Here is a 25,513-nt window from a genome sequence, read left to right as displayed (position 1 = left end):
GCTGGAGATGTGGCAAAAAAAAAAAAGATGAAAGCTCCCTCTGTATGTTTTGTGTTTGTATGTTGTGTGTGTGTGTGAATTGGAGTGTGTAGGGTGGTAATCTAGTTAGCTCTTACACTCTCAGGTTTTAGCCAGTAGAGATATTGTGTGCGTATCACCGTTTGGTAGTTCTGTCCTCAAGCTACAGTGTGTGCAAAGTGTCAAACTTAGAAATAAAAAAAATTAAAAAGTAGCATGTAGTGTGTGCATTTGTCTGTGTTTGTTGTTTGTATGGGGGGGGGGCACCTTTCACATAGAGAGAGAACAGCAAAGGGGCCAAAAAAGAGCATTGGAGAGCTGTTGCAGTGTAGTGAGGGGTGATTTTTGGAGGGCAGGGTGCTTGGGGGGAGGGAGTGGGCTTCCAAACCAGATGTGAGGACGATTGAGAGAAAATGAAAAGAGGAGAGATAAATAAAAAAGAATGAACGGACAAGTCGTGCTGCGATAGAGAAAGACAGGGAGAAGCAGAGAGTGAGAGAATGCCATCCTCAGTTCCCCTTTGCCCTCCTTCCTCTCTCTCACCCGGCCACTGAATGTTAATGGCTTTTCTGCCTCATCCCCCCCCCCCCCTCCCACCCCACGCCACCCAACCCTACACACACACACACACACATATATACACACACAAACTACACCCCCAACCCTCCACCTCCAATCCCTCCCCATGGACACTGGTGCATTGTTTGTGGCAGTGCTTCTATTCTTTCAAACTTAATTACCTTCTTGCCTTTTGTGGCGTCGGGGGCTGGAAGTTTTGCTCTGTGGCAGTGGAGGTCGTCACACATTCTTTGGCGGTGCATTCCCTTAATCTGGGGGTGGAGGTGGAGGGGGTAAAGAGAGCGAGAGGGGAAGAGAGTCTAGAGAGTGGAGCTTCTACCAGCGTGCGCTTCTGAGGTGGTTATAGTACCCCCCTGTGCACGTGTACGCACGCGTGCACGGTCATAATAGTCGGGGCATAGGCTGCCCTTTGTTTGTGCGGTTCATTTCCAATCAACCCTAATTAACTAGAGAGTGTTTCCAGATTGCCGGCAAAAGAAAAATCCCCACTTTTTTTTTCACTCCCCTCGGTCTTTGCTGTTTTGAGTTCGAGGAAGGGGAGTAAAAAAAAAAAAAATGGAAGCATTAGCTATGTAGATTGGCTTTGCCTTTGATGCTGGAAAAATCTTTAGCAAGGGCAGTAAGTGGTGACTGCGACCCAACAGTGTCTGACTGTTTATTTTCATGTTTCAGTTTGAGTTTAGTTTGAAATATTGCCTCTTCAAAGGCGCAAGACTTGCATATATTTAGACTGGACTGTGTAAGCCCAAAGTCCATTTGTAAAAATGTTAAATCTAGTCAAAGTTGTCTTTAATGCTTTAAACTTTGTCTCTCTGAAACTGTACAAGCAGCGGATAAACGCTGACATTGACCTAAGATACACAAGTATCATAATGAAAAACTACTACAGAAATGAATTTAACTTGGCTCTAAACTGAGACTCTATATCCTAGAATCTGGGAGGGGGATGCCCGTAAGCAGGGACTGGAGGACATGATAGATCTCATCCTGATTGAAGTTAGGATAGGGGCTGGTGTAATCGGATCCTAAATCAGATTTTAGGACCCATCCGTGGCTTGAGTGATATAATTCTTTTGTTGCTTTGAGAAAGGGGAAAAAAAAAGAAGAAAGAGTTTGGTCCCAGATGAAAACTATTTGTCAACAAGTTTGTTTTTACATACTTTTTTGTTTCCTATGACACACACCTTTTTCATTATTTCCAGTGTCACCCACGTATTTTTTTTCTTTTAACAATGAAATATAAGGTAAGGACCTGAGGGCAGTTGGGTATATGTTACCTGAGCAACCAATGAGACCAATTTACCTGTCATCAACCTGAGGGATAGAACCTGCATACCTACTCTAGCAAAAGAAAAAAAAAGGCCACTTCCGTCCTCTACATTTCTTCTCATTATCCTGTGTCCCCCTCCTCCTCTAAACCTTTCTCTCCATTCGTTTTCCCTCCTTCTCCAATCTAAGATCATTGCTCATGTAGGCGTAATTTTGATTTTGATTTGCTGAAAGGCATTTTTTTGCAGAGTAGGTAATTTGTCGAACAAGATTCCTGTGCTAAATAGAGTGGCTCTTGCTTTAGGTGTCTGGGCCGCGCCTTGCAGTAATGATAAGGTGTCTTTTGGTAATGAAGGCTTTTGCTCACAAGGGAGACAGGGAAGAGGACAGGCGGACAGAAAAGGGTGTGGGGGGGCATTGGGGAGATCTACTGCATCTAGCGTCTAATATTACACCTCCAGGCAACAAACAAGGGCTGCATGAAAACCCTTTGTGAGGTTAAGAAGTAAAGAAGACAAAAAACACTTGGTCACGCAAAATCCCTCCCCCTCTCATCCTTTTGCAATTTTCTCCCCCTGTCCTTTCTTTTAAGACTTTAAACAGAGAGCATTAGGCCCTCTTCTGTGATTGTGTGCATGTGTGCAAATGTGTTTGTGCACGCATGCATCAGCGCTCTTTGATGGCAGCCGAAGCTCTTCTCGCATTGTGAGGAAAGAGATAATTCCCCTCCTCCTCCATCCACTTCGTTTTTCATCCCTCCGTTTCTGCATGGCAACAAATAAACAGGTCTAATTAGACCAGAGTAGGCCTATTCATGGCACTGACAGTGGGAGATGGATGCAGGGGCTTTCACAGTGCCCTTCGCCTTTGTCTTTGGCTAACGCTTGGTGACATTTTGATAGAAGATTTGGTGTTAGACTGAGGGGCCACATGCCGAGAGAGGGATGACCTTCGTAGAAGACCTCAAGGAATGGACACAGAGCCATAGTCTCACGCCGTCTTCTGACTTTGTTTTTTGACTTTGCTGGCTTTAATGGATCACCTTAAAGATTCAGTCTGGATTTAACAGTTATTAGCTGTGCTCACATATGTACCCAAACAGTTTGACAACCAGAGGGAAAATAACCATTTTAGAACTCAGATGACCACATCCCAAAGCACAGATTGGCCTAATTCCAGTGTTTACAGAACTTATAAATATTCACTGCACTTTTAACAGCAATGTCTGCCCTTGCATTAAAATATCAGACAGTTAGTGATGAAGAATGTGAACCCAACAGATTCCAATGTAAACAAAGACGACAGTGTGGCGACACTGCAATTACAGGTTTGGCATTTAACAGGCTGCATCTCTGGCTAATGCGTAATAGTCTGACAGGAGGACAAAAGCAGGAGACTCTGACATCACCAGGAGCTCAGTACCTCAGGTCTGCACTGTGGACATGTTGTTAAAACAATTATGAACACATTTGTTACTACTACTCATAACTAGGACAAACCCTGGCAAATTCAGCCCTGGCCTGTGTGGTAGCTTACAAGCGACACATTTGATCACGTCCGCTTTCTATGAACTACAGGATACAACTTCTGTCTAAACCGGAAGCGTTTTTAGAATAACCCGAGTCACAGAGAGAAGAAAAGTTGGGAAAAGAAAAAAAAAAGTGGAGAAATCCCCTCTTTAGACTGCCTCTGTCTCTCAGGGAGCTACTGAAAAGCAGATGGAGGGATAAAGGGGAGAGAGAGAGAAAGAGAGAGAGAGAGAGAGAGGGGAGGGGGGAGAAAAACAATAGGCCAAGGAGTCTCTTCGCCCCCTTCTCCCATCAGAACTAACAGTGTCCAAACCAGGCATTCCTGGGCTATTATTTGCCTCTCACAGGATCTGATCTGCCACTTTAATTACCTTAGTGTATATGTGTGTGTGTTTATGTGTGGGTGGGTGGGTCTGTGTGTGAGAAAGAGAGAGAGAGAGCTTGTGTCTGTGTGCATGCGCGTAAAGCGAGGGGACATGCTTAATTAAAAAACAGAGGTAGGAGCAGCTCAGGCCATCTCTTTTGTTCTTCTGTTAAAAGAGGGAAACTGTTTCTGCAGTGTGGAAAAACCTGGGCTACATTGTTAGTTTCTCTCTCTCCCTCTCTATGTATCTGTCTATCTATCACTCTCTCTCAAATGAATGGAGTCTGGTTGGTTAGCAGAGCGAAGGAAGCCGGTGGGGGGAGAGAGCGAGGAAGGTTTCTTAGCTAGAGGTAACATGATCTGCCTTAAAAGAAGCAGTCATGGGCACTCCTGCTGTGAAAGGTGCAAAGCCTGGGGAATGGAGCAAAACAAAAAGAAGCAGGCAACTTCTCCATCTATTTGCTCTTGAGACAAAATGTCCAATGATCAGCTTTTCTAAAGCTTTTTTTAAAATGTATTTTTATTGATTTTTGCACGTCCAAAAATTAGAGTCCAAAATGTTACTTTAAGCTCAGAAAGGTAGAACAGGAAAATATATTAATTCGATAGCAAGACCAGACATCCTTGTCCAACTATTCTAAATTAACACATGCTGAATGGATCAGGATGACTTCAAACGCCTACACCAGGCTGCATTGCACCACATTGTTCTTTCATAAGAGTGGATAAGCTACATTAGGAGCTGAGACATTTTACTTAATATCTGGATAACAGCAGACAGTTTTACTTTGGAGTTCCACAAAAGGGTCAGTTATAAAGTGACTCTTATATTCAGTGCACTCGCAGAAACTCTGTTTATGCAGTATAACACTGTACAATTTTCTCCATCCATATTAGTACTAAACAAGCAGCTTGTGCTTATGGTCACTGTATTTTTTCTGTTTATCTGGCCAGCACAACCATTTTCCAATGTAATGCGCATATTTTCCACAAATAGTTGTGAAAAGAAATACAAAAAAGGTGGGGGGTAAAAAAAAATCACATCAAGTATTAGTCATATAATGTTACTTGGTTTCCATTGCTTTGCTTGTGGCACAATTAATGGGCTCAATAAGAACCAGATATAACAAAATAATAGACAGCTACGTTCTATTTGGCAGGCAGCGTGTAAACAGCTGCTAACCTGTTAACATTAGGGGTGATATGTCAGTGCCAAGTGCTTAACACATTGGCTGATCCATAAGACATAATTCCATACTTAAAGTGTTAGTAGATGCATAATTCATAAACCACAGTGTTTTATGTCCAAGCTACAATTCAAAGGGGTTGCTCCCCAATGAAATAAGCAGTGAAATGACACTACTGACAAGTAGTAAATCCTGTCGTATGTGTCGCATTAGCTCTCAAACCCACTGCTTCTGAACAGCTTTACCCTCAATCACATTTAACACAAGCCTTGGTAAGAGGGACACTGGTGGAAAAATGAAATATGTATATGTTTGACTGCAGGAACAAGCCCAGCATGTTGTTTTGGCGCTAGGTGAGCATAATGGTTGATTTATGGTAAAAAAGCTGAATGAGCCGTAGTTTAAGTGCATGTGGAAAAACCTTATTTTATATCATTTCTGCCCGCCTAAAATTCATTGTGTTTTCTTCTTATGTCATGCAGCTAGATCTAAAATTAAGATATATATTTGTGGTGAAACTGGCTCAATGTGTGCACGTGGTAATGCCATGCATTTTTGTGGCATGTCATATTTGGCCTGTTTCAACTCTTGTTTGTTTGGAATTCAGAGCTAATTGCTGCTAATTTCATTGCAGTTACCAAGTATGAGTTAACATGTAAACAGTTGTGTTTGTGTTGTCTGTATGTGTGTGGAAAACTATAGTTATCACCAGGGTCTGTGCCTTGGGCTAAAATCATTTCAAAAATATCAGATGAAGTGTAATGTTTCTTGATGTAACAGTTGGGTGGAGTGTACTGTGTCAGGGCTGTGAAGGTATTAGTGTATGTCACGGAAATGTACAGTGACAGAAACTTTTGTATTTCATTAAGAAATGGACAGTGTTTGCTCTAAAAATCATACTTAACCCCTGACTGCACATACCTATGCTTATGAAGCCATTTTATCATGTGGATGTTACACATCTACCTCTCGCTTTTTGCTATATAGAGAGACTAAAACTGGGTGAGGCACAGAGGGAGAAAACATAATTTCTCTTTTAATCTATCCATAGTCTCCATGGAATCATCTCTGGGATATGTCAGATTAGACCTGATTATGGTGCGTGCACACACGAGCCAACAAACATACTCGGATACATGTTTGATTTCATTCCTCACGCTTTTACTGTCCCTCCCACTGGCTTTGTTTAGCCCTGGATTGTTGCGGATTAATCCTCTAATTGCTTTGTAGCTTTGTTGTCAGAGAGAGAGGGAGTGTAGAAAAAGAGAGTGAGAATTAAGCAGCAGGTGGATTGGGTTAAAGGTTAACATGGCTCTTTTAAAGCTTTCTTTTAATGCCAGCTCATTTACACGCAAGCATCTGAAAGGCGCTGGTACTGTATCAAGTGAAAAAACACTGGCATGCACAACAAGTTCTCATTTGCTGCATTTAGCTGAGCAAGAAAGCTGTTTTTTTTTAAGTAGCAATGAAGCTTTGGTTCTCAAGCTTTTAGTCTGGTCTTTTCTCCCCTTATGGCTTTTTCTCTCTCTTTTTTTAGGTGATGAGAAATTATGCCTATGATTACAAAATAGAACGACTGTGGGATGCTTGTGTGCGTTTGTGGACTTTGGGGGCTGTATTTTTACATTGTGTGCGTGTGTTTGTGTGTGCCTTTGCATTTGTGCCTTGTTGTGAAAAGCCAAGAGATTGAAGTAGTGAGGGGTTGAGAGATGGGCAGCCGCCCAGGATTGATAACATCTCACTGGTATTCCAAACATCATTCCTCATGGAAGCTCGTTCTCTCTCCCTCTCTTTCACTCTTTCTTTTCTTTGTTGCTCCTGTGTACAAAGAGATTTGAAAAATACTATGAATAGAAAAAAAATAATTTTCTGATTTATTCCTGCATCTGCACCCTCATCTAGAAAACACCCAGTATTTCCACATGTTCGAGCACAGCTGCATGACAATATGCAGTTTCTTATTTCCCTTGTCAACACAGAGTCTAAGTCATTCCTTTTTCCGCATTAATAGGTTAATAGGTGCTGCCTAATTAGCAACTCCTGACTGGTATGAACATGCCAAGACTGATTTAGCCAATGACTGAAGATTCCTCTAACTCCAGTCTACATTTCCTCTTAAACGAAGATGCAAACTTTTTCATATATAAGTGATTTGATAATTGATTTATATGCATTATCTTTTGCACTTGAGAGTATGCAAAATTAGCTGCTACTATCCTGATGTCATAATCCGTTAACACAGCATTAGCACACACAGGACACAACAGAGGCAGGACTGTTTCCAGCTTCCAGTGTTGCCCAGTAGTATGTCGATCAAAGAGTCTGTTTACTAGAAAATTCAGTTATTCCTTTTAACTTCCATACTGGTGGCTGCCATGGTAGCTGCTTCATTCATTTATACCCAATTTTCCCTGTTTTCAAGCTTTGGTCCCTAGGGCCAATAAGAGACAAAACTTCTGTTTAAGGATGGGTTTTTTACTGTTGTCGCAAGCAATCTGAGTCTGCCAGTTCTAACACAAAGATGCAAGTGGGAGCAGTTAATATTAGATTCCTCCACTTTTCAAAAGTTGTCAAGGTGCTAGCTACTTAACGCTGTTCATACTCCTGATAGGTGGTAGGTAATAGAGAGTGAAATAATTGGCTTTTTTTTGTTGCTGATCAGCACATGTAATATTAAAATCACCAAGCTCTCATATAGCAATCAATCACATCCAGATGAAGCCAACAATAGTTAGTAATAGATGTAAATGTGGGTTGAAAGTAACTTGGAATTAATTAGAAGAAAGTTAATGGTGGTTTAGAATTGTTTGTTGTACTATTTACTAAAACTCTGTTGAACTTTATTATTTTTCCTCCAATTTAGGTCCCTGTTAGGCTGGATGAGATGAGATCCCTATGTAGTGGTCGTCATGGCAACTTGTGACTCTCCCCCTATGGTGTCATCACGGCAGCAGGAACATGGTGGCCAGAGGCTGGACACTGCTGCTGAGGACAACTCCGTCATTGCCATGGAGACCAGTGTCGCCAATAGAAACAACACCAACAACCAATCGTCACCTGCCGCCATTGGAGAGCCGGAAAATGGCCTTGGAGAGCCCACTGTGAGCCCGCTGAGGTCCACTGCTACCCCCACCACTGTCAGTGTAACCACCGACCCTGTAACTGAACAGAGTCGGAGAGAAAGCTTTACTACCGGTAACAAAGGGAGTGTTATCGGGACTTTACCAGGAGTCGGAGGAGGAGGAGCAGCTTTGGGTTCGGACTGTTCTGCCCCTGCCACATCTCCCGTGGCACCGGCAAAGGAGATCCCCTGCAACGAATGTTCTAGTTCCTTCTCCAGTTTACAAAAATACATGGAGCACCACTGCCCCAATGCCCGCTTGCCTACCACTGGAGGTCATGAAGAGGGTGAGGATGTTGAAGGGATGGTAGGGGAGGAGAGTGAAGATGAAGGAGAGCATGAGGTGGGTGCTGCAGTGGGGGAAATTAACAGCGAAATGGAGATGGAAGACGATAGTGATGTGGAAAACCTGTGCAGCGAGATCATCTACCAGCCCGATGGCTCTGCCTTCATCCTGGAGGACTCCAAAGAGCAGCGTGGCAACCAGGGGGGGCTCTCTGGGCCTCTCCAATTCAGGGGCCTGCTGTCCCCCCAGACCTTCCCCAATGCCCAGGTCAGCAGTGGCCAGAGTGGCCTGAGCCCAGGGGGGGAGCGGTTGGAGCAGCCCGTTGCACCCATGTCCTTCTACCCCCAGATCATCAACACCTTCCACATCGCCTCATCCCTGGGGAATAAATCCCTAGCGGCCGACCACCCCTCCTTCCCAAATACCTCAGCTGGAGGGCTGGCGGGCGCTGGTCCCGTGTTGCACAGTTTCCGTGTCTATGACCTCCGCCACAAGAAAGACAAAGACTATCTGACGGCGGATGGTGCAGCCAAAAACTCCTGTGTGTCCAAAGATGTCCCCAACAATGTGGACTTGTCCAAGTTTGAGGGCTGTGTGGCCGATGGGCGGCGGAAGCCTGTGCTGATGTGTTTCCTGTGCAAGCTGTCTTTTGGCTACAGCCGTTCCTTCGTGACACATGCTGTCCATGACCACCGTATGACCCTGAATGATCAGGAGCAGAAGCTGCTGAGCAACAAGCATGTCTCTGCCATCATCCAGGGCATCGGCAAGGACAAAGAACCTCTTATAAGCTTTCTGGAACCAAAAAACCCCCCCAACTCTGGGCTACCCCACTTTCCCACACCTGCCAACTTCCTAGGGCCAGACACGGGGCTCCGCGGCTTGTGGAATGCTTTCCACAGTAGTGGGGAGAATGCCGATTCCCTTCAGGCAGGTTTTGCCTTTCTGAAGGGCAGTGCCAGCAGCTCCTCCAATGACCAAACCCCCAGAACCCAAAACATGCCAAAGGCTGAGACCAACCCAAACCTCGGGGGAGGGGCTGGTGCCCACAGAACCCCCAGTGGGAGTTCTGCTGCTGCTGCCACTGGTGGCAACCTGGAAGGTCGGAACTCTGATAGTGACTGCAAGGGCCACGTTAGGGACACATGCACTTTGCAACCCAATGGGCCAGACCTGAGCCAGTACCCGCTCATCAAGCGGGAGCCCGGTGCAGTTGGAGGAGAGAGTCCAGAGCAGGATGATGATACTTATTCTAATGGTGGTGGAGTAGAAATGGAGGTAGATGAGGAGGAGGAACGGGCCATGAACATGGCAATGACAGGCCAGCAGGCCAACAGCACCAGTAGCAAAGATTTCCCTCTCTTAAACCAAAGTATTTCCCCCCTTTCCAACAGTGTGCTAAAGTTTAACAGTGACAGCAAAGGCCCTGCATCCACCTCCTCTTCCTCCCTGACTGTGTGTGAGAAGCTGGAGATGGAGAAGAGCCGCCTGTCCACTGCCCTGGCAGCTGCCAGAGAGCGGGAGAACAGCAACGACTCAACCAGTGAAGCCCTGGCAGGACGGGATGGGTCGTCACCATCCTCCCACCCTCTTGACATGATTATGGTGCGCAGAGATGACGAGAGTCCCGGACCACTGCATCAGCACACAGGAAATCCCAGTACGCCTGGAACTCCAGGGACACCTGGTACTCCTGGTCCAGGTGAAGGGTCCCCAGGTAGTGGGGTGGAGTGCCCCAAGTGTGACACAGTCTTGGGATCATCAAGGTCGCTGGGAGGACATATGACGATGATGCATTCGCGTAACTCCTGCAAGACGCTGAAGTGTCCCAAGTGTAACTGGCACTACAAGTACCAGCAGACGCTGGACGCCCACATGAAGGAGAAACATCCGGAGTCTGGTGGATCATGTGTGTACTGCCGCACAGGACAGCCTCATCCTCGTTTAGCCAGAGGCGAAAGCTATACCTGTGGATACAAGCCTTTCCGCTGTGAGGTCTGTCAATCTATTTTTTTTATCTCTATGGATTTCTGTTTTTTTTTCTGTCTTTTCTACTTTATGAATTTTCCAAATTAAGATAATACCCTTGTTTTTAACTATATTTAATGGGTTGAGTTTTAGAAGCCAACATTTATCTTTAATTTAACCAGAATTAATCAATGGGTTTGGTGCACACATGCTAATAGTGTAAAAAAAAATGTTATAATCTAAGCAATATAGATAATGCAATTCTCTTTTGAAGCCAATTTTGTCAGATAGTGACCTGACAAGTTATGGCAACCTCTAGAGCAGGACATCTTTACTAGATCAAAAATTCATTCCAAAGAGAGAGTTAAATGTTTTTGTCTTTCTCTTTTTATTCAACAACACCTATCACAACTATAAAGTGTAAGGTAATTATCTCAAATGACTGACTAAAGAAAATCCCAAATTTAATACGAAATAATTTATCATCAGCTGGTTTTGTTATACATGTATAAAGTGTATATCATGCATCATCTGTATTCATTCTTCTCTTTTAGGTATGCAACTACTCAACCACCACCAAAGGCAACCTTAGTATCCACATGCAGTCGGACAAGCATCTGAACAACGTACAAACACTCCAAAACGGTGGTACTGAGGCACAATACAACCACAACCATGCCCATGCCCATGCCAACCCTGTGCCTAATGCCAGCCTTGGTGGAGGTTGCAGTGCACCCTCACCATCCAAGCCCAAACAGAAGCCCACTTGGCGCTGTGAGGTAATGAGACAAACAGAGCGTCATTGTAGAGCTGTGGTAGCAACATACCAATTTGCTTGTTTCAGTGTCTACACAATGAGCCAGTTATTTCTCTCTGCGTCACTATGTCTATTATTTTTCTTGGCCACATCATCTGACCTCTGGGCATTATAAAACAGAATTTCTCACACATTCTAGCATTATCTTCGAGTATTGTAGGAACCAAAATTTTACATTTTATTGTGGATTTATGGATTAGGTATTAAGATTTTGTCATTGTTGTTGCTTCATTTTGAACATTATATAAATGTTTTTGTGAAAAAAAAACATTTATTACAATATGAAAATATTAAATTTATCCTACCTTGATTCCAACAGGTGTGTGACTATGAGACCAACGTGGCGCGGAACTTGCGAATCCATATGACGAGCGAGAAACACATGCATAACATGATGCTGCTGCAGCAGAACATGAAGCAGATCCAACACAGCCTCCATCTGGGCCTGGCCCCAGCAGAGGCAGAGCTTTACCAGTACTACCTGGCTCAAAACATGGGCCTGGCAGGTGTAAAACTGGAGAACCCATCCGGCAGCAGCGGCCCAGATGCCCAGATGATGATTAACCCGTTCCAGATAGATCCTGCAACTGCGGCTGCTCTTGGATCAGGTCTAGGTGAGTGGATATTGTAATTGAAATGAACCATAGGAATACATGTGTCCACTAAGTGTTTTAGTCGTATAAAATACGAGAAAAAAAAATTCTGCTGAGGGTGTGGCAAAACCTTTTAATATTTTTTCCTTTGGTTTTCTTGTGCTCATTTTTCACTTGTCATTTTTATCTGCTTTGTCTCATATATCTGATGCCATCTGGGTATTGTTTTTATCTCTGTGCCTTTCTTTGATGCTCTTCATTTTTCTCCCTGCCCTCTCACCTTCTCTTTTTCTACTCCCATCCTTTTTACCTTGCCCCCCTTTGCCGCACCCTCTTCTCTTTCTCTTTCCCTCTTATCTCTGCTCTCATATTGTCCCTCTGTCATTGTCTCCTTTCTTTGACCCCTCTCACTGATTAAAAAATGATTATGAGACGCCACATGAGAATTATTCTTAATCTTTCATTTGTAATTTTCTTAAGTCAGCTTAATCCCCTCTATACACACACTACCCCACCTTCGCTCACTCTGGAGAGAACACACACACATGCACACATGAACACACATGCGCACACACACACACACACACACTCTCTCACACAGCAGGAAGCGGATTCCCGTAGGAGTGAGAGAGATTTAACAATGACCCTGCAGTGTTACACACCCACTCCCTCCTCTAGTGTGGAGGTCACAGCCCAGCCAGCAGATGTACTCTCAGTGAATTACACTGATAACACACAGCTCCCCATAGTGAGCGCAGCTGTACATAGATACGGATGGTGTGAGCAGGATATTTATATATTCAAATAGTCATACATACACAGGCATACACAGATGAAGGATGAATATACTGCACATGGTTACATTCATATACACACTTGTCTGAACAAAATTTCTAGTCACATTTTGCATCCTCATTCAGGTAAAAACGTACCCCTTTTGAAAACCAGCACACACATACCCATACTAGCCCACATACACACCCAAACACACATTTAGTTATCCACTAATTTGTGCAATTTTACTTAAACTATTAAAAAAAAGATTCTGATTGTGTGTAATTGTTAAATCTTCTGTGCTCTAACCACCGTGTCGTGATATTATCTGAAAAAAAAAAAAAGCCACAGTCAGCTTTAGTAACATGTATAGAAAGACAATGAATGGATCAAACGAAAGAGTTAATTACATTTGTATGAATGGCAGATCTGCTTTTTGTCCTGGGGTGGTTGGGCAGAAGAAAGAGAAAACAAGTGTAATGCATTGATCAGCTTTTGAAATCTGTGCATGGATGTGAGAAAAGCCTAGAGGCCTAAAACCGTTGTCCCACCATTGCTGAGAGCAGTAATTAAAGCTACCTGATGAGCGAGTTAGCAAGTTGAAAAGGATGATTGTAATTGATCCTGATTCAATCCTATTAGGGTTTTTTTTATAGACAAGACTTTCTAAGGAGCCCTAGTCCTCTGTGAGGCTTTATTTTATCAAATCCTTTTGTGTGAGAGAGGCCTGCATAGAGGACTCACTTCTCTCTTCACACTTAATTTCATTAAAAGAGCCTTTTCTCTTTCTCTCTATCCGTTATCCTTCCTTATGTATTCCAGCCTTTCATTTTCGTCTGTCATACCTCTTTGTTTTTATGCACCATTCTTCTTGGTGCTCATACTGCCTGCCTTCTATGCTTCCGTGTATGTAATCCTCATGAAAGCCATACCTTTAAAAAACCTTTTGTCTTGCTCTTTGGTGTCTAACATGCTCTCTCACTCGTTTTCTCTGTAGTGAACAGTGACCTGTCAGCGGAGTTGCGTCTTGCCAGTGGTCAACTGATGGCAGACGATCTATCCCTGGTGTCCTCAGGTGGAATGGGGGGTATGTCCTCGTCAGACCCCTCCCTCTCCTCCTTGTCGCCACCGATCAATGACCCCTCGCTGCGGCTCTACCAGTGCGCTGTGTGCAACTGCTACTCCACGGACAGCCTGGAGGCTCTCAACGCCCACGTCAATGCTGAGCGCTCTTTGCCCGAAGAGGAGTGGCGCTGCGTGGTGGGTGATGTCTACCAGTGCAAGCTCTGCAGCTACAACACGCAGCTTAAGGCCAACTTTCAGCTGCATTGTAAGACAGACAAGCACATGCAGAAACACCAGCTGGTGGCCCACATCAAGGAAGGAGGCAAGGCCAACCAGTGGAGATTAAAGTGTGTGGCCATTGGCAACCCCGTGCACCTCAAATGCAACGCCTGTGACTACTACAGCAACAGCGTGGATAAACTGAGGCTACATGCCACCAACCAGAGGCATGAGGCTGTCATCCGCCTCTACAAGGTAAAAACACTTTTTTTTTAATGTTGTGAGTGTCCTGCAGAAACAACTTCTGTAATCTCAGCTTTTTGTCCCAGCTGAGAAAAAAAACATTCAAGCAATAAAAAAACATTGATGTTTTATGAGAATAAAAACTAATTACTATCATTATTTTTGCAGGACACTGACATCATATTGTATAACATACATCATAATACATATATACTGTAAGAGCATTCTTACTGGTATACGTCTGAGGGGAACACCACTCATTTTAAGTTCAGATTCAGAAAAAGCACACATGTTTTTGTTTAGAAAGAATTTGCTTCTTCGTCTTAACTGCAGTGTCACATGGTTATAAAGTTCCCATGAGAATGGAATGACAGAGATGGAAAAGGTCACTGTTAGAGTAGGCAGGATGATTTCTATCAGATATGGCTACATGTCCCTCTTATGACCAGCTGGCACTACTGTTACTGTTAATTATACACAAGTCACGTACTATCAACGTGTTTCAGATGTTTTAAAGTTTTGATTATCCTCAGCTGTCTTTTCAGCTTGTTTTTTCCAGCTGTAAATAATTCTGGAATAATTGAAGAATTTGTTTTCATGATAAGGTTTCAAAGTCATGTTAACAACAAGGACACAATGAAAGCAGACTACTCGGTACATGTTACCCTTGATTCATGATCCCTACTTGAAGCACACATATACTTAATATATATATTAAGGATAAAAAAAATAAAATAAAACATGACATTGTTTTTAATTGTGTTTTTTTTATATATATATATAAAAAAAGGATGTGTCCATGAAAAGTAACACAATGTCTGAGTGCATTTTATTTAATACATTTTATTATTAATGTTTCAGAAAACAGACATTGTTTAAGTATCATTTATGTTAACATCCAAACATGATTTGGTCATGACTTGTCAGTAGGTTAGCACACTAGTTACTCATCAGAGCAGTGAACTCACACAGGAGTCACGTACTTAACTAATTAAACTCTTCACACTCTGAGCTATAAACCGTTTCAGCAAAGAAGTTCCAACACGTCCAATATTTGGCATCTTTCTCCTCTCCTATATATTTCAGGTGATTTAGTTTGTCAGACGTCTCCTTCAGCTTAATAGGATGCTGTTACATTTCCGAGGCCTTGACCTACAGGACAGGATCAAGCGCATTACATTAATGAGGATTTCTTTACTACTGTACGCAACATTTGGCAGTGGGAGGTGTGTGTGTGTGTGTGTGTGTGTGTGTGTGTGTGTGTGTGTGTATGTGTAAGAACACATTATCACATTTGTTTTATTGTTAAATGATTTTTATTTCAAATTTAGTTTTTAGGATTTTCATTAAGATTTGAATCTGCTTTATTATATATATTTTTTAAATCCACTAAAACACCAGACTTATGTCACTCCTTTGAATCATTTTTGTGGAAGTGGTTCCTACATTGCACAGTAACTCTTAAGGAATTGCATTTATTCAGAAATCTGAGACCAATTCTTACTTACAGCTCCAAAGCTTGAGTGGATTAAGCACATTGGCATTTTTAGGGTTATTTAAAACAGTCGTAGTTGACTTAGACAGGATGTACATATTGACACAGGATTGGCTTACAGTTTGGCAGAGTCTGATCTTGGCATGCGATGAGTTGGAGATGTCTATCCCCAGGGACCGTCTACTAATTGCATTGAAATATTTTAGATTTATAAATTCTTCACAAAAATGCTGCTTGCGTTTTGGCCTACATTAGCTGAGGTCCGATTCTCCAGGATCAGCTTGATTAGTCCACACTAATCAGGATCTCCTTAATGTCAGAAGAAGACTTAAGCATAGCATAGGTGTGTGTGTGTGTGCCTTTGTGTACTTGCTTGTGTGTATGCACTTTAGATTGTGGAGCTACTTTTGACAGCTGTTTAAGGTGATTTTATAAAAGACAATAGCCAGATAGGTTACCTAGGCTACACTGAACACTGACAGCCATTTAATCATGCAAAGAAATCTATTTATATAAGTTGTGATTAAATGTACAAACCCAGGAAGCACAACCAGACCAAAAAAAAAAAAGTTTTAAAAAAGTACTGAAATGAAACAAAGAGGCTTGTCTGAACATATTCCTAATTTAGTTCTTATTTTGCTTTCCAAGAAAGTTAAGTAAAGCAAGGGAGTGTCCTTTTATGTGCACATAAACATCAGTTGAGCCAAGGCAAGTGAGGGTCATCCCAGTGCCCCCTCTGTGCACCCATACACCCCTGTACCTCATCTACCCACCCACCTACCCCACAGGCCTCAACAAATCTGTTCCACAGATGACGCTTTTAATGCCTCTGGCAGAAATCCCACTATTTTACCCTTGGACATGTGGTAGTAAAGCAGAGAGAGGGGGAGAGAAAGCATAGAGCGGCAGAGCAAAAGCAGAGGAAAAAAAAATCATTTCTTTATTTGACCAGAAAAACACCTCTCCTTTTATGTATTGGCAGAGGTGAAAAGCACATGGGGATGGAGGTAGCTTGGCTGGCCGCATAAAAGATCCGAGTGTTGACGACTTTACCATCTGGTTTTTTGGAAACAGAGAATATCTTTATGGCATGGGAAACCATTTGAAGATACAAACAAAAAGCATATTCAGGAGATTTTATGGCTGCTTTGTAGCAGCAATGGAGTACTTCTAAGGGGAATTGAGAGTTTGAAAGTGTTTTTTTTCCAGACTTTGAAACAGCAATAGGGAAATGACATTAGCAGCACATGGACATCAAGTCATCTGGTGTCCAGGGCACAGCAGGTGGCGCAGGAAGTTATAGTCATATATGGAAAAAGCGGAGGTCTACGCCCCACCGCTTATTGGAGAGGAAATGTATGAGATCTGATTGGCCCCTGTTCGTTTTTTAACGAGAATGCTACAGCACGGGGTGTTTTTTCCACATTGTCTCTCCTGATAGAGAATTTAGTTGGAAATTAAAAGTGTGTACAGAACCTCACTCCAGTATTATCACAGCTGTCTTGTGCAAATCTTTATCCCCTAGAAACATTGTAAATGACAAAATGGAGGATGTTTTAACGTGGCGTTTGCATGCTAGATGCCTGTGAGGTAAGCTCTGCATTAAATGTTGCTGTACCGTAGCATGTCCATAGCTGGCCTGGCTCATGTTTGGCTTAGCATTGAATATGATGATGTATGGCTTCGTTATGATTTTTAATAACAAACACTGGCCTTAATACACATGGAGACAGGAGTAAATCTGTCAGTGCCATTCACAAGTGTTGTAAGGCTTAGTAGGGGGTTTAGTTTGTATTGAGCATGTGTGTGTGTGTGTGTGTTCTGACAGAGCTTTGAGGTTAGGATCTGGGCTGTGCTGGCCCCTGGGTCATTAGGAGTTGAGAATGTTCATGGTCAATGTGGCATGGTCAAGGACCACACACACACACATGCACAGACACACTGTATGTCTCATAGGCCATGGCACCTGTTTCTCAGATGGCTGTCCGAATAAATCTTAACTGTCCTCAGCCGCCACCTCCTCACTCCTGTCTGTCTGTCCAGCTTTCCGTCATAATTCAAGCATAAATAGACGTCCGGGGTCCACTGCACATTTCCATATCTCTGTTTTTCTTTTCATTATTTTCCCCCTTTCCTTCTCTTTCCTCACGCTCTCCTTTGAACTCAGAATCTTGGGCTTATAAAATGTTCAACTTTTTTTATGATAGAGATGGAGGGAGAGAGGGAGGGAGGGGAGAGGACATTTAGATGGAGCGCTTTGTTAGTGGGACATACAGAGAATAAGAACAGGAGTAGAAAGTGTCTCTTTCTGGGGCTGTCTCACACTCTTTCACCCCCTCTGTCTTACCCACTCTCTTTGTTTTGTCTCTGACTCTCTTTCTCTCATTCTCTCTCTCTCTTTCTATCTCTCCCCTGGGGAGCCGCAGATAGGCCATCTCATTACCCATGATCCTCTTGGCAACACCATGGCCGGGAAATGAAGGGTGGGGGGAATTAAACGAGGGGAGTGACGGGAGGAGGGAGGGATGGAAGGAAAAGAAGAAGAAGAGGAAAGGGGACTGAATTTATAGATGCATGAGTCTCCCCTTTTCTTTAATTTCATCATCTGCTTTCTATTTTTATTTATTTATTTATTTTTATTATTATTTCTATCAACCAAGGGACTTTTTTTTTTCTTTCTGTGCCCCCTCCTTCACATTTTATTCCCCTCCATCTCCCTCAGATGGAGATGGCTGTGCTTATGCATCTGTGATATTAAGTCTACCGCTGTGCCTTGGCTATTAGCAAGGGTCAACCCTGCCCACTCTCATTTGAAAATCAAATGGCCCTATATATATGCAGCCCAAATTATTGGACTGTCATTTGGACTTGTGTGATGGGGAAATGGACAGGAGATTGACTCTCATAGATTTGCATAAAAAGCCATTGTGCTGGTCCCCGGAATAGAAAAGAGACTGGATCTATTTCAAATGCATGGCACCATTTATGAGACTCACGCACACACGCACACAGAAATGCATATATGCAGACATATGTATGGCATTACATACATTCATAGATGCACAGTCACACACAATTGTAGTTTTGGTTATCAAGTTACCATTTTCCACTTGAGCCCGTGTCCGCTTGTTCCAGACACAGGCTCTTGATCACTTCGTTCTTGTCTCATGCTTGCAGACAGACTTAAAGAGTTGCTATTCTCTTCAAAAAGGAATGTTCACAGACACTTCACACTAGATGCTACTTGACTGCAAGATATAGATTTTCATGTTCTGTCATGGAGACGGATGATGCAGCCTGCTGCCGAGAGTTCGGTGCTGTAAACCTGAACAGACGAATGAATTCACTTCATTGTTTTTGCCAGAAATGTTGTCTGTCTGTCTGTCCGTCCGTCCGTCTGTCCGTCCGTCTGTCTGTCTGTGTTTTTCTTTCTCTTCATTTTTCCACACAGTTGTTTCCTCTCTCCCTTTCTCTCTCTCTCTCTCTCTCTCTCTCTCTGCAAGGCAAAGAGACGCCGGTTAGTAGATTATTCAAATCGTCTCCTCTTTCACCTGCGTGGAGATTACAATGGAAATCTTTCAGAGGTCCGGGGGGGGTGGTGTGGTGGGGGACGAAGGGTGGTGGCTAATTAAAGCATAAAAGCAGGTGTGTGCATGTGTGTGTGTGTTTGTGTGTATGCTGTCGCTTTGTGCGTTGGACAGAAAGGTTTGAATGGACGGACTTCCCCACCCTCCCCCTTCTTCCTAATAATCCTCATAGATATTAATAAGAGTTTCGCCCATTCTCCCTCGCTGCCTTAACCAGATGGTCGGCAAAGCATTAGTGTGTGTATGTGTGTGTGTGTGCAATGTCCAGCTTGGGTCCAGCTCCTGATTGACACTTAGATGTAATGTTTAATTACCCTAGCCAGCTTCCCCCTCCCGTCCTCTCTACTTCATGACTCTCCGATGAATTAGTTAAAGCCTGCTGACTCTGATGGTGGAAGTCTTTTTTTTTTCTTCTCTTCTTTTAGCAAGGTGTGTTTTTATGTAAGACAAAGAAACAGACTGGGCTGCTTTTCTCATATTAATAGCCAGATGTGATCCTCTTCATAATCATCCCCACTCTGCTCCGAGCTGTGGGTCATTTGGACCGGGCCGGGCCGGAGCTAGAGCCATTTGTCCATGTGCAGGGGACTGTGAAGCAGATCGGGGTTGACAGGTATGGGAACGATAGCAGAAAGGGGGGGGGTTGTGGAGTGTGCACAGGGGGGTCAGTGTCTTCCAGACCACCAGAAGGAAGCGAACATCGCTGGGATGCAGGAACAAAGGGGATAGCAGAAGTTTGTCTTTTTTTTTTTTTTTGTCTTTTTTTCCCTTGGCACATCTGAACCCTCCCACCCTTGCTATATCCCCTAACACCCACCCAAATACACACTTCCCTCCTCCTCCTCCTTTTATCCTTACACCCCCTACTCACACACTTGTCTTCCTCCTCCCTTTCTTTTTTTCAGCCTCGACTCCTCCCTATCCTTTTTTTTTTCTCTCTTGGGTCTTGATCATCCTGTTGGGACAAAGATAACAAGAGTGTTTAGAAAAAAAACAAAAAGTAATAATCAAAGAGGGCGCATGATGTTAGATCTCGGGGCACGTTGTCTTCACTTTTGATACCTTGATTTGATCAGAGCCGCTTCAGACAGATCACATGGAAGCTAGATCAGATAAATATTTTTGTGTAAGTTCATTAGCGTTACTTTTGAATCGCCTGACATTAAGATGTGTGCCTAATTTGTATGAAAGTTATCTTAGAGATCTCAGTCTCTTAATACTGTATGTGTCAATTAGGGACAAGTACTTGTTCTATTCTTGAAATAGTCTGAAATGTTACATCAGCTTTAAAATGGTATTTAGAGAGCACAATCACGCTTTCCCCCTCTCATGAAGCTATCAGGATATTGATATGGACAAAGTTGAACTGAAATACTCCTCAACGCCCTTCTAAATCAATAATCAATCGATTGGAGGTAATTGTGCCTCCCTTGGAACAGTCCCAAGTCTCTCCCTAGCTTTCTCTCTCCTTCTCACACTCTCTCTGTCATTATCAGCATGTGGCCCAGTATTCGGCATTTCAGCATTCCAGCTGTAATTGATTTTAACCATTAGGTGCTCAGTGAATAGATAAGTAGTGGGAGATATTCGATTATACGGTGAAAGAGAGGAGCAGGGATGAAAAGAGAGAGAGAAAGAGGGAGGGAGAAGGATTGAGGGATGTTGTCGTAGGGCTGGAGAAAGAGGAACTGACCTGTCCTTCTGTCTATCCGTCTTTACCACTGGTCTTCCATCCTTGCAGCAGCACAATACCGCTGACCTCCTGTGAGTTCAAGCGGCTTAGTTTCTGCGAGGTAATCCCTAATGCTTTGAAATAGACCTGATAGAAAGCCCACTTACTTGTTCAGGATTAATGTGGGTTTGTCGGATGGTGGTGGTGGCAGGGCTGGGGGGGACTTGAGTTTTCAGCACATTTAGTTAAATTAATTGGAATTATCATATTCAACTCTAATTGTGGACTTGGTCAGGCACGAAGAGTGGACCTAGTCTTTAAAAGCATGTTGCACTTCATTGGCGGACAGATGGGAGACTTGCATTGAACATCCCCGTATAATAACGGCCACCATGCATTAATATGCCGCCCTTCTCTATTGTTTATGTTTAGATTTACTATGCTGGTGGCCAGAGTACTATTATTCCTTTCAGTGGTTGCCCATCCCCTACAGAGGCCATTTTGAATCGGAGTGCAGCTGAGGGTGGTATTGCTTTCCCACTGTTTTCTGAAGATATAAGTCTGATTTTTTTTTCTTTTTCCACTCTGTCCTTTCTCCTGTTTTCCTCGTTCTGGCAGGAGTGTAGGTTAGGACTAGGGGTAGGGGCAGATGGGGGGGCGAGCGGGGTGGGGGAACAAAGGCAAACATTTGAGTAATCTTCAAAGAGCCCATTGGTATGTTGAGTGGACGCTGGTATGCGGACTGCGGCTGAGGCTTTTTCAGGGGAAAACAATATCCTTCCTTTTAGACAGCCGGGGCCTGGGCAAACACTACCAGCCAGGCGACTCTGCCCAGTGCTGCCACTGCTATCAGCTTACCCCCCCTTCCTCCCCTTCCCTGGCTCACACAGAAAATGGTAGGGTCCTCTATGTTGCCGGAACAGCATAGAGCTCATCATTATGGGTTTATGGGGGTAGACAGAACATCCCAGGTTGTCCGATGTTTGGCTGACTTGTGTTTATGCGACGTGCCAGATATTGTTATCTGTGTGTGCTCCGTGACAGATGGTCACCGTTGAAATGTTTGAGTTTTGGTATAGAGGGGGGGGCCGAAGCAGACAAAAAAGGAGCGAGAGGCGTAGACTGAAATCAGCCGCCTTCTCTAAAGAAAGTAGGGAGGGATCAAGTGTGCCATCTTGTAGGTCAACTGCAAGGCATTTGATTTCCTGTGGCAATATGCAAAACGGCGCTGCTGAAGAGGTGCTTTCATTGTGCTGTCCCTGGCAGAGGTGCCACTCCAACGTGCACTTACTCACACACTTCTACACAGCCTGTACACACAACAAGCCACATTGTTACGTTGGTTTCCTATGAATAAGGCCTGAACCTTGCCTTTTGTTCTGTGAAGTGTGTTGAAATATTACATTTTACTGTCAGGAAGTGGATTCTGTAACATTATATGTAGCATCGTGTAGCACTTAAAGTTGGATATAGATTAAACAGGTCATCTAAAAAAGTTGTATAATCGTGCACTCAGGAAGAAAAAAAAAAAAAAAAAAAAAAGACAGACTGCCATTTTGTGACAGTTTCAAAATGAACTCCCTTTGTCCAGTAATCACTAGCCATTTTCTCACGAGGATCCACCCCAGGGATAATTTCTCCCATTTCTCTGTCATTAGGAGGGCCTGGTATTAGGCTTGTGTTTTGTTCTCTGTACCTTTTGTTTTGTGCTAAGTGAAACCATGCGACAGGGTAGGGGCTAACTGGAAAACAATACTCCCCTTCACAGGCTCAGGAATGTGTAATTAGTGATTTGAACCCGACTACGCTCGTCTAGATTCTTCCCTATCATTCTCTCTCCCTCTCCGTCTCTTGTTCTTTTGTTCTCTCTGTCATAGATTCTCACTCTCTTTGCCTCTCAATCTATCAGTTAGTTTCTCTCGCTGTATCTTTCTGCCATTCATTTTGTCTAACTCTCTCTAATGGACATTTTTCAGCGAGTCTCCATTACGAATAGAGCAAAGAAAAACAAACTTGGCAAAAATCACTACTCCTCTGCACCAAAATTATTTTCCCTTCTCTTCCCTTTCAGTTTTAGTTAAATATAACAACATCAGTCTAGTACAAACCTCTTTGATGGTACCAGCAAATAAGATGAAACCCCAGATTTTCAACCTCTTTATTTTTGTTTTTCTCCCCGTCTTTCATAGATCCTGTCAATTAGGCCTTGCCTTGATTTCCCCAAAGCATCTATGCATGTTGGGAAAAATGGAAAATGATGAACCCTACCCAAAAGCATGTTAGTGTTTCAGCAATATCCTTCCCCTTGCACAGCATTGGAAAAAGAAAATCCCACAAGCATGTTAGCATTTCAATGATCTTGATCTCAGCATTTTATGATCTCTGTCCTATTGTGAGTCGATGGAAAAAGATAATCTCAGCCGCAATATGGTTTAGGGAAATGGGGAGGTCTGGTCAGTCTCACCTGGCGGCGATGGAGACAAGCGGGGGCTTTTAGACCCTAATGGGCTAAGGTCAGGATGGCTAATAGGGAGTAAGTGGCTGAGTCGTGCTGTCTAAATCTAATGCTAATGTAAATACTGATCCATTTTCATGGGGGGTGGAGGTGAGCTGGCTTTCAAGACACCTAACACACATACACACATGCACTGATGAGTAAGAGAGATTTGTCTTGGTCTCTCTGTCTCCTAGAATCTGTTACTCCCAACCGCAGGGTCAGTACAAAAAAAAAAAAAAGTTATTTCCTACTCATTTATCGACTAAGACCAGAAGAAATGGATTGTGTTGTAAACCAAGATGCTTGTTTGTTTATTTGTTTTTGCTTGTTTCGTCTCTGTGATATGCATAACTTGTAGAACTGTGTGTGCCTGGGCAAAAGAGAGAGAGAGTGTGTATGAGATAGAGTCCGAATGGATTTTTCCACAAGAGGGGCCAGAGGTCAGGAAGCTGTGAACTTCTGACTGACCTTTGCCCCCATACGTCAGACACACTTACGTCACTGCTACAAGTGTGTGTGTTTGTGTGTGAGACAGTGTGTCATGTGTGGGAGTCAGAAAATTGGATGGCAAGACTATTAACCGAACTTAAGACTTACATTGTTTTCCAAGCTCTCACGAAGCCCTATCACTATTGCTTCCTCATTTTTTTCTGCTGACAAATAGCGAAAAGGAAAAGGGAAGAAATGGAGTGAAAGAAGAAAAGAGGGAAAGAACAAGTTAGACAGAGACAGAAAAGGAGAAAGAGAGAAAGAGAGAGAGGCGGCACAGAAGTGGAGAAGACTGGCACAAAGCTAGTATGAAAGACTCATTGTTATCATTCATTTATTTGGCTTGCTAGCCATAATGCAATGGATGCTTATTATTATTGGGTGACCTAAGCTAAGCTTGCTCACAGGCCCCTCACCTCATGGACAGGCCCGAGAGCTGTGATCATACGTGACTGCCAGCAGGCAGAGCCAAGAGAGAAACGGGAGAGGCAATTTAGCTCTAGGAAATATTTTTCTTTGCATTTATGAAAGTGAGAGCCTCAGTAGTAAAGAAAGGGAAGACGACCGTCAGGAAAGAAAAGAAGGTTGGGTGTTTTTTGTCTCCGGCAACTTTAGACACAGTGGCCTTGTAGGAGTGAGAGTGTGAGAGAGAGAGAGTTAGAGAGTAAAAGCAGGAGATGTACATTGTGTGTGGATATGTGTGCATATGCAATGTGCACTCAGCAGTTTTTGTATGGAGCTCTATTTGCATATTTGTTTTTATGCGTGTGCAGCACTGGATCTATCTCTCTATACACTATATTTGCTGCTCTCTTTATCTATGGAAGCGAGGTGGCACATACCTGGGACCTCAGCATCTCCTTTCAGCAGTGCAGTCTGCCAGCGAATCCATTGGCAGTGATCTTGCGTTACATCTATGTCTTGGGGGCTGAGCGGCGGTTAGCAGTAACATGTGTTAGGGAGGTGGTAGCACTGATGGAATTCTACACTTGGCAGCCTTCCAGGCAGCGCTGGTATGTGTTTAAAATACTTTCAAGGAACAAAACACGCTTTTGTTATTTGCTGGGCCAAGTGGGGCTGTTTTTGTCTCCGATGGCCCCCGGGGGCCCAGGGGAGAGCACCGGAAGCTGGTGACGTTCCAAAAAGAAGGTATACCCAACAACAAGGTCCCTGCTTCCTCTAAAAAAAAAAAAAAAACACTGATGAAAGGAGATAAAGACATTTTCATTTTCCTGATGTGTGGGATGTAGATTTGCATGCGTATTATATGATATTCTCTCAGCGGACACAAACAGGAAAAACGAGTGTAGTATGTATGTACAGATTTGTTACATATAAAACATGTACACACACACACACACACTGGTTATTAAGACATACTGTAGTGTGTGTGGTAGTGGAGCCTTCTTATTTTTTCAGTATGTGTTCATTAGCTGCCTGGATCTACACTTAATGACAGGAAATGTCATGTTTGTACTGAATACCCTAATTTTTCATTTGGTTTATGGAGGAAAACACAACTCTGCTGCTATGGGCTGCTTTCAAAATATTTTTGTCATTTTACCAGTGCACACGTACAATCACAGGCAAAGACAAGAAAGAATGCATTGAATTATAGACAGACACCCAAATACACTTGTGAGGTGAAAAAAAAAAAAAAACTTGGAGTCAAAATTACTGAAAACACAGACACACTGAAATTATTCTCACACACACATCCGCACACGCACACATTCACGTA

The 25,513-nt window shown here is 43.3% G+C and overlaps 1 protein-coding gene across 6 annotated transcripts in view; it reads left to right on the top strand.

Annotated features, from left to right (window-relative positions):
- Positions 1-25,513, top strand: part of zfhx4 (zinc finger homeobox 4) — a 279,124-nt gene that overhangs the window by 210,598 nt on the left and 43,013 nt on the right. For all 6 annotated transcript variants that reach the window (XM_027274217.1, XM_027274215.1, XM_027274216.1 and 3 more), the window contains 4 exons: positions 7,810-10,348; positions 10,876-11,100; positions 11,458-11,752; positions 13,503-14,044. In XM_027274217.1, coding sequence (XP_027130018.1) covers positions 7,856-10,348; positions 10,876-11,100; positions 11,458-11,752; positions 13,503-14,044 — 3,555 coding nt within the window. In that variant the 5' untranslated portion in view covers positions 7,810-7,855. The remainder of the gene's footprint in view (positions 1-7,809; positions 10,349-10,875; positions 11,101-11,457; positions 11,753-13,502; positions 14,045-25,513) is intronic.

Source organism: Larimichthys crocea, chromosome XXIII (genome assembly GCF_000972845.2).
Source record: "Larimichthys crocea isolate SSNF chromosome XXIII, L_crocea_2.0, whole genome shotgun sequence".
Taxonomy (NCBI): domain Eukaryota; kingdom Metazoa; phylum Chordata; class Actinopteri; family Sciaenidae; genus Larimichthys; species Larimichthys crocea.
The sequence above is the reverse complement of the archived record's forward strand: the minus strand, read 5'-3'. Positions and strand labels throughout refer to the sequence as shown.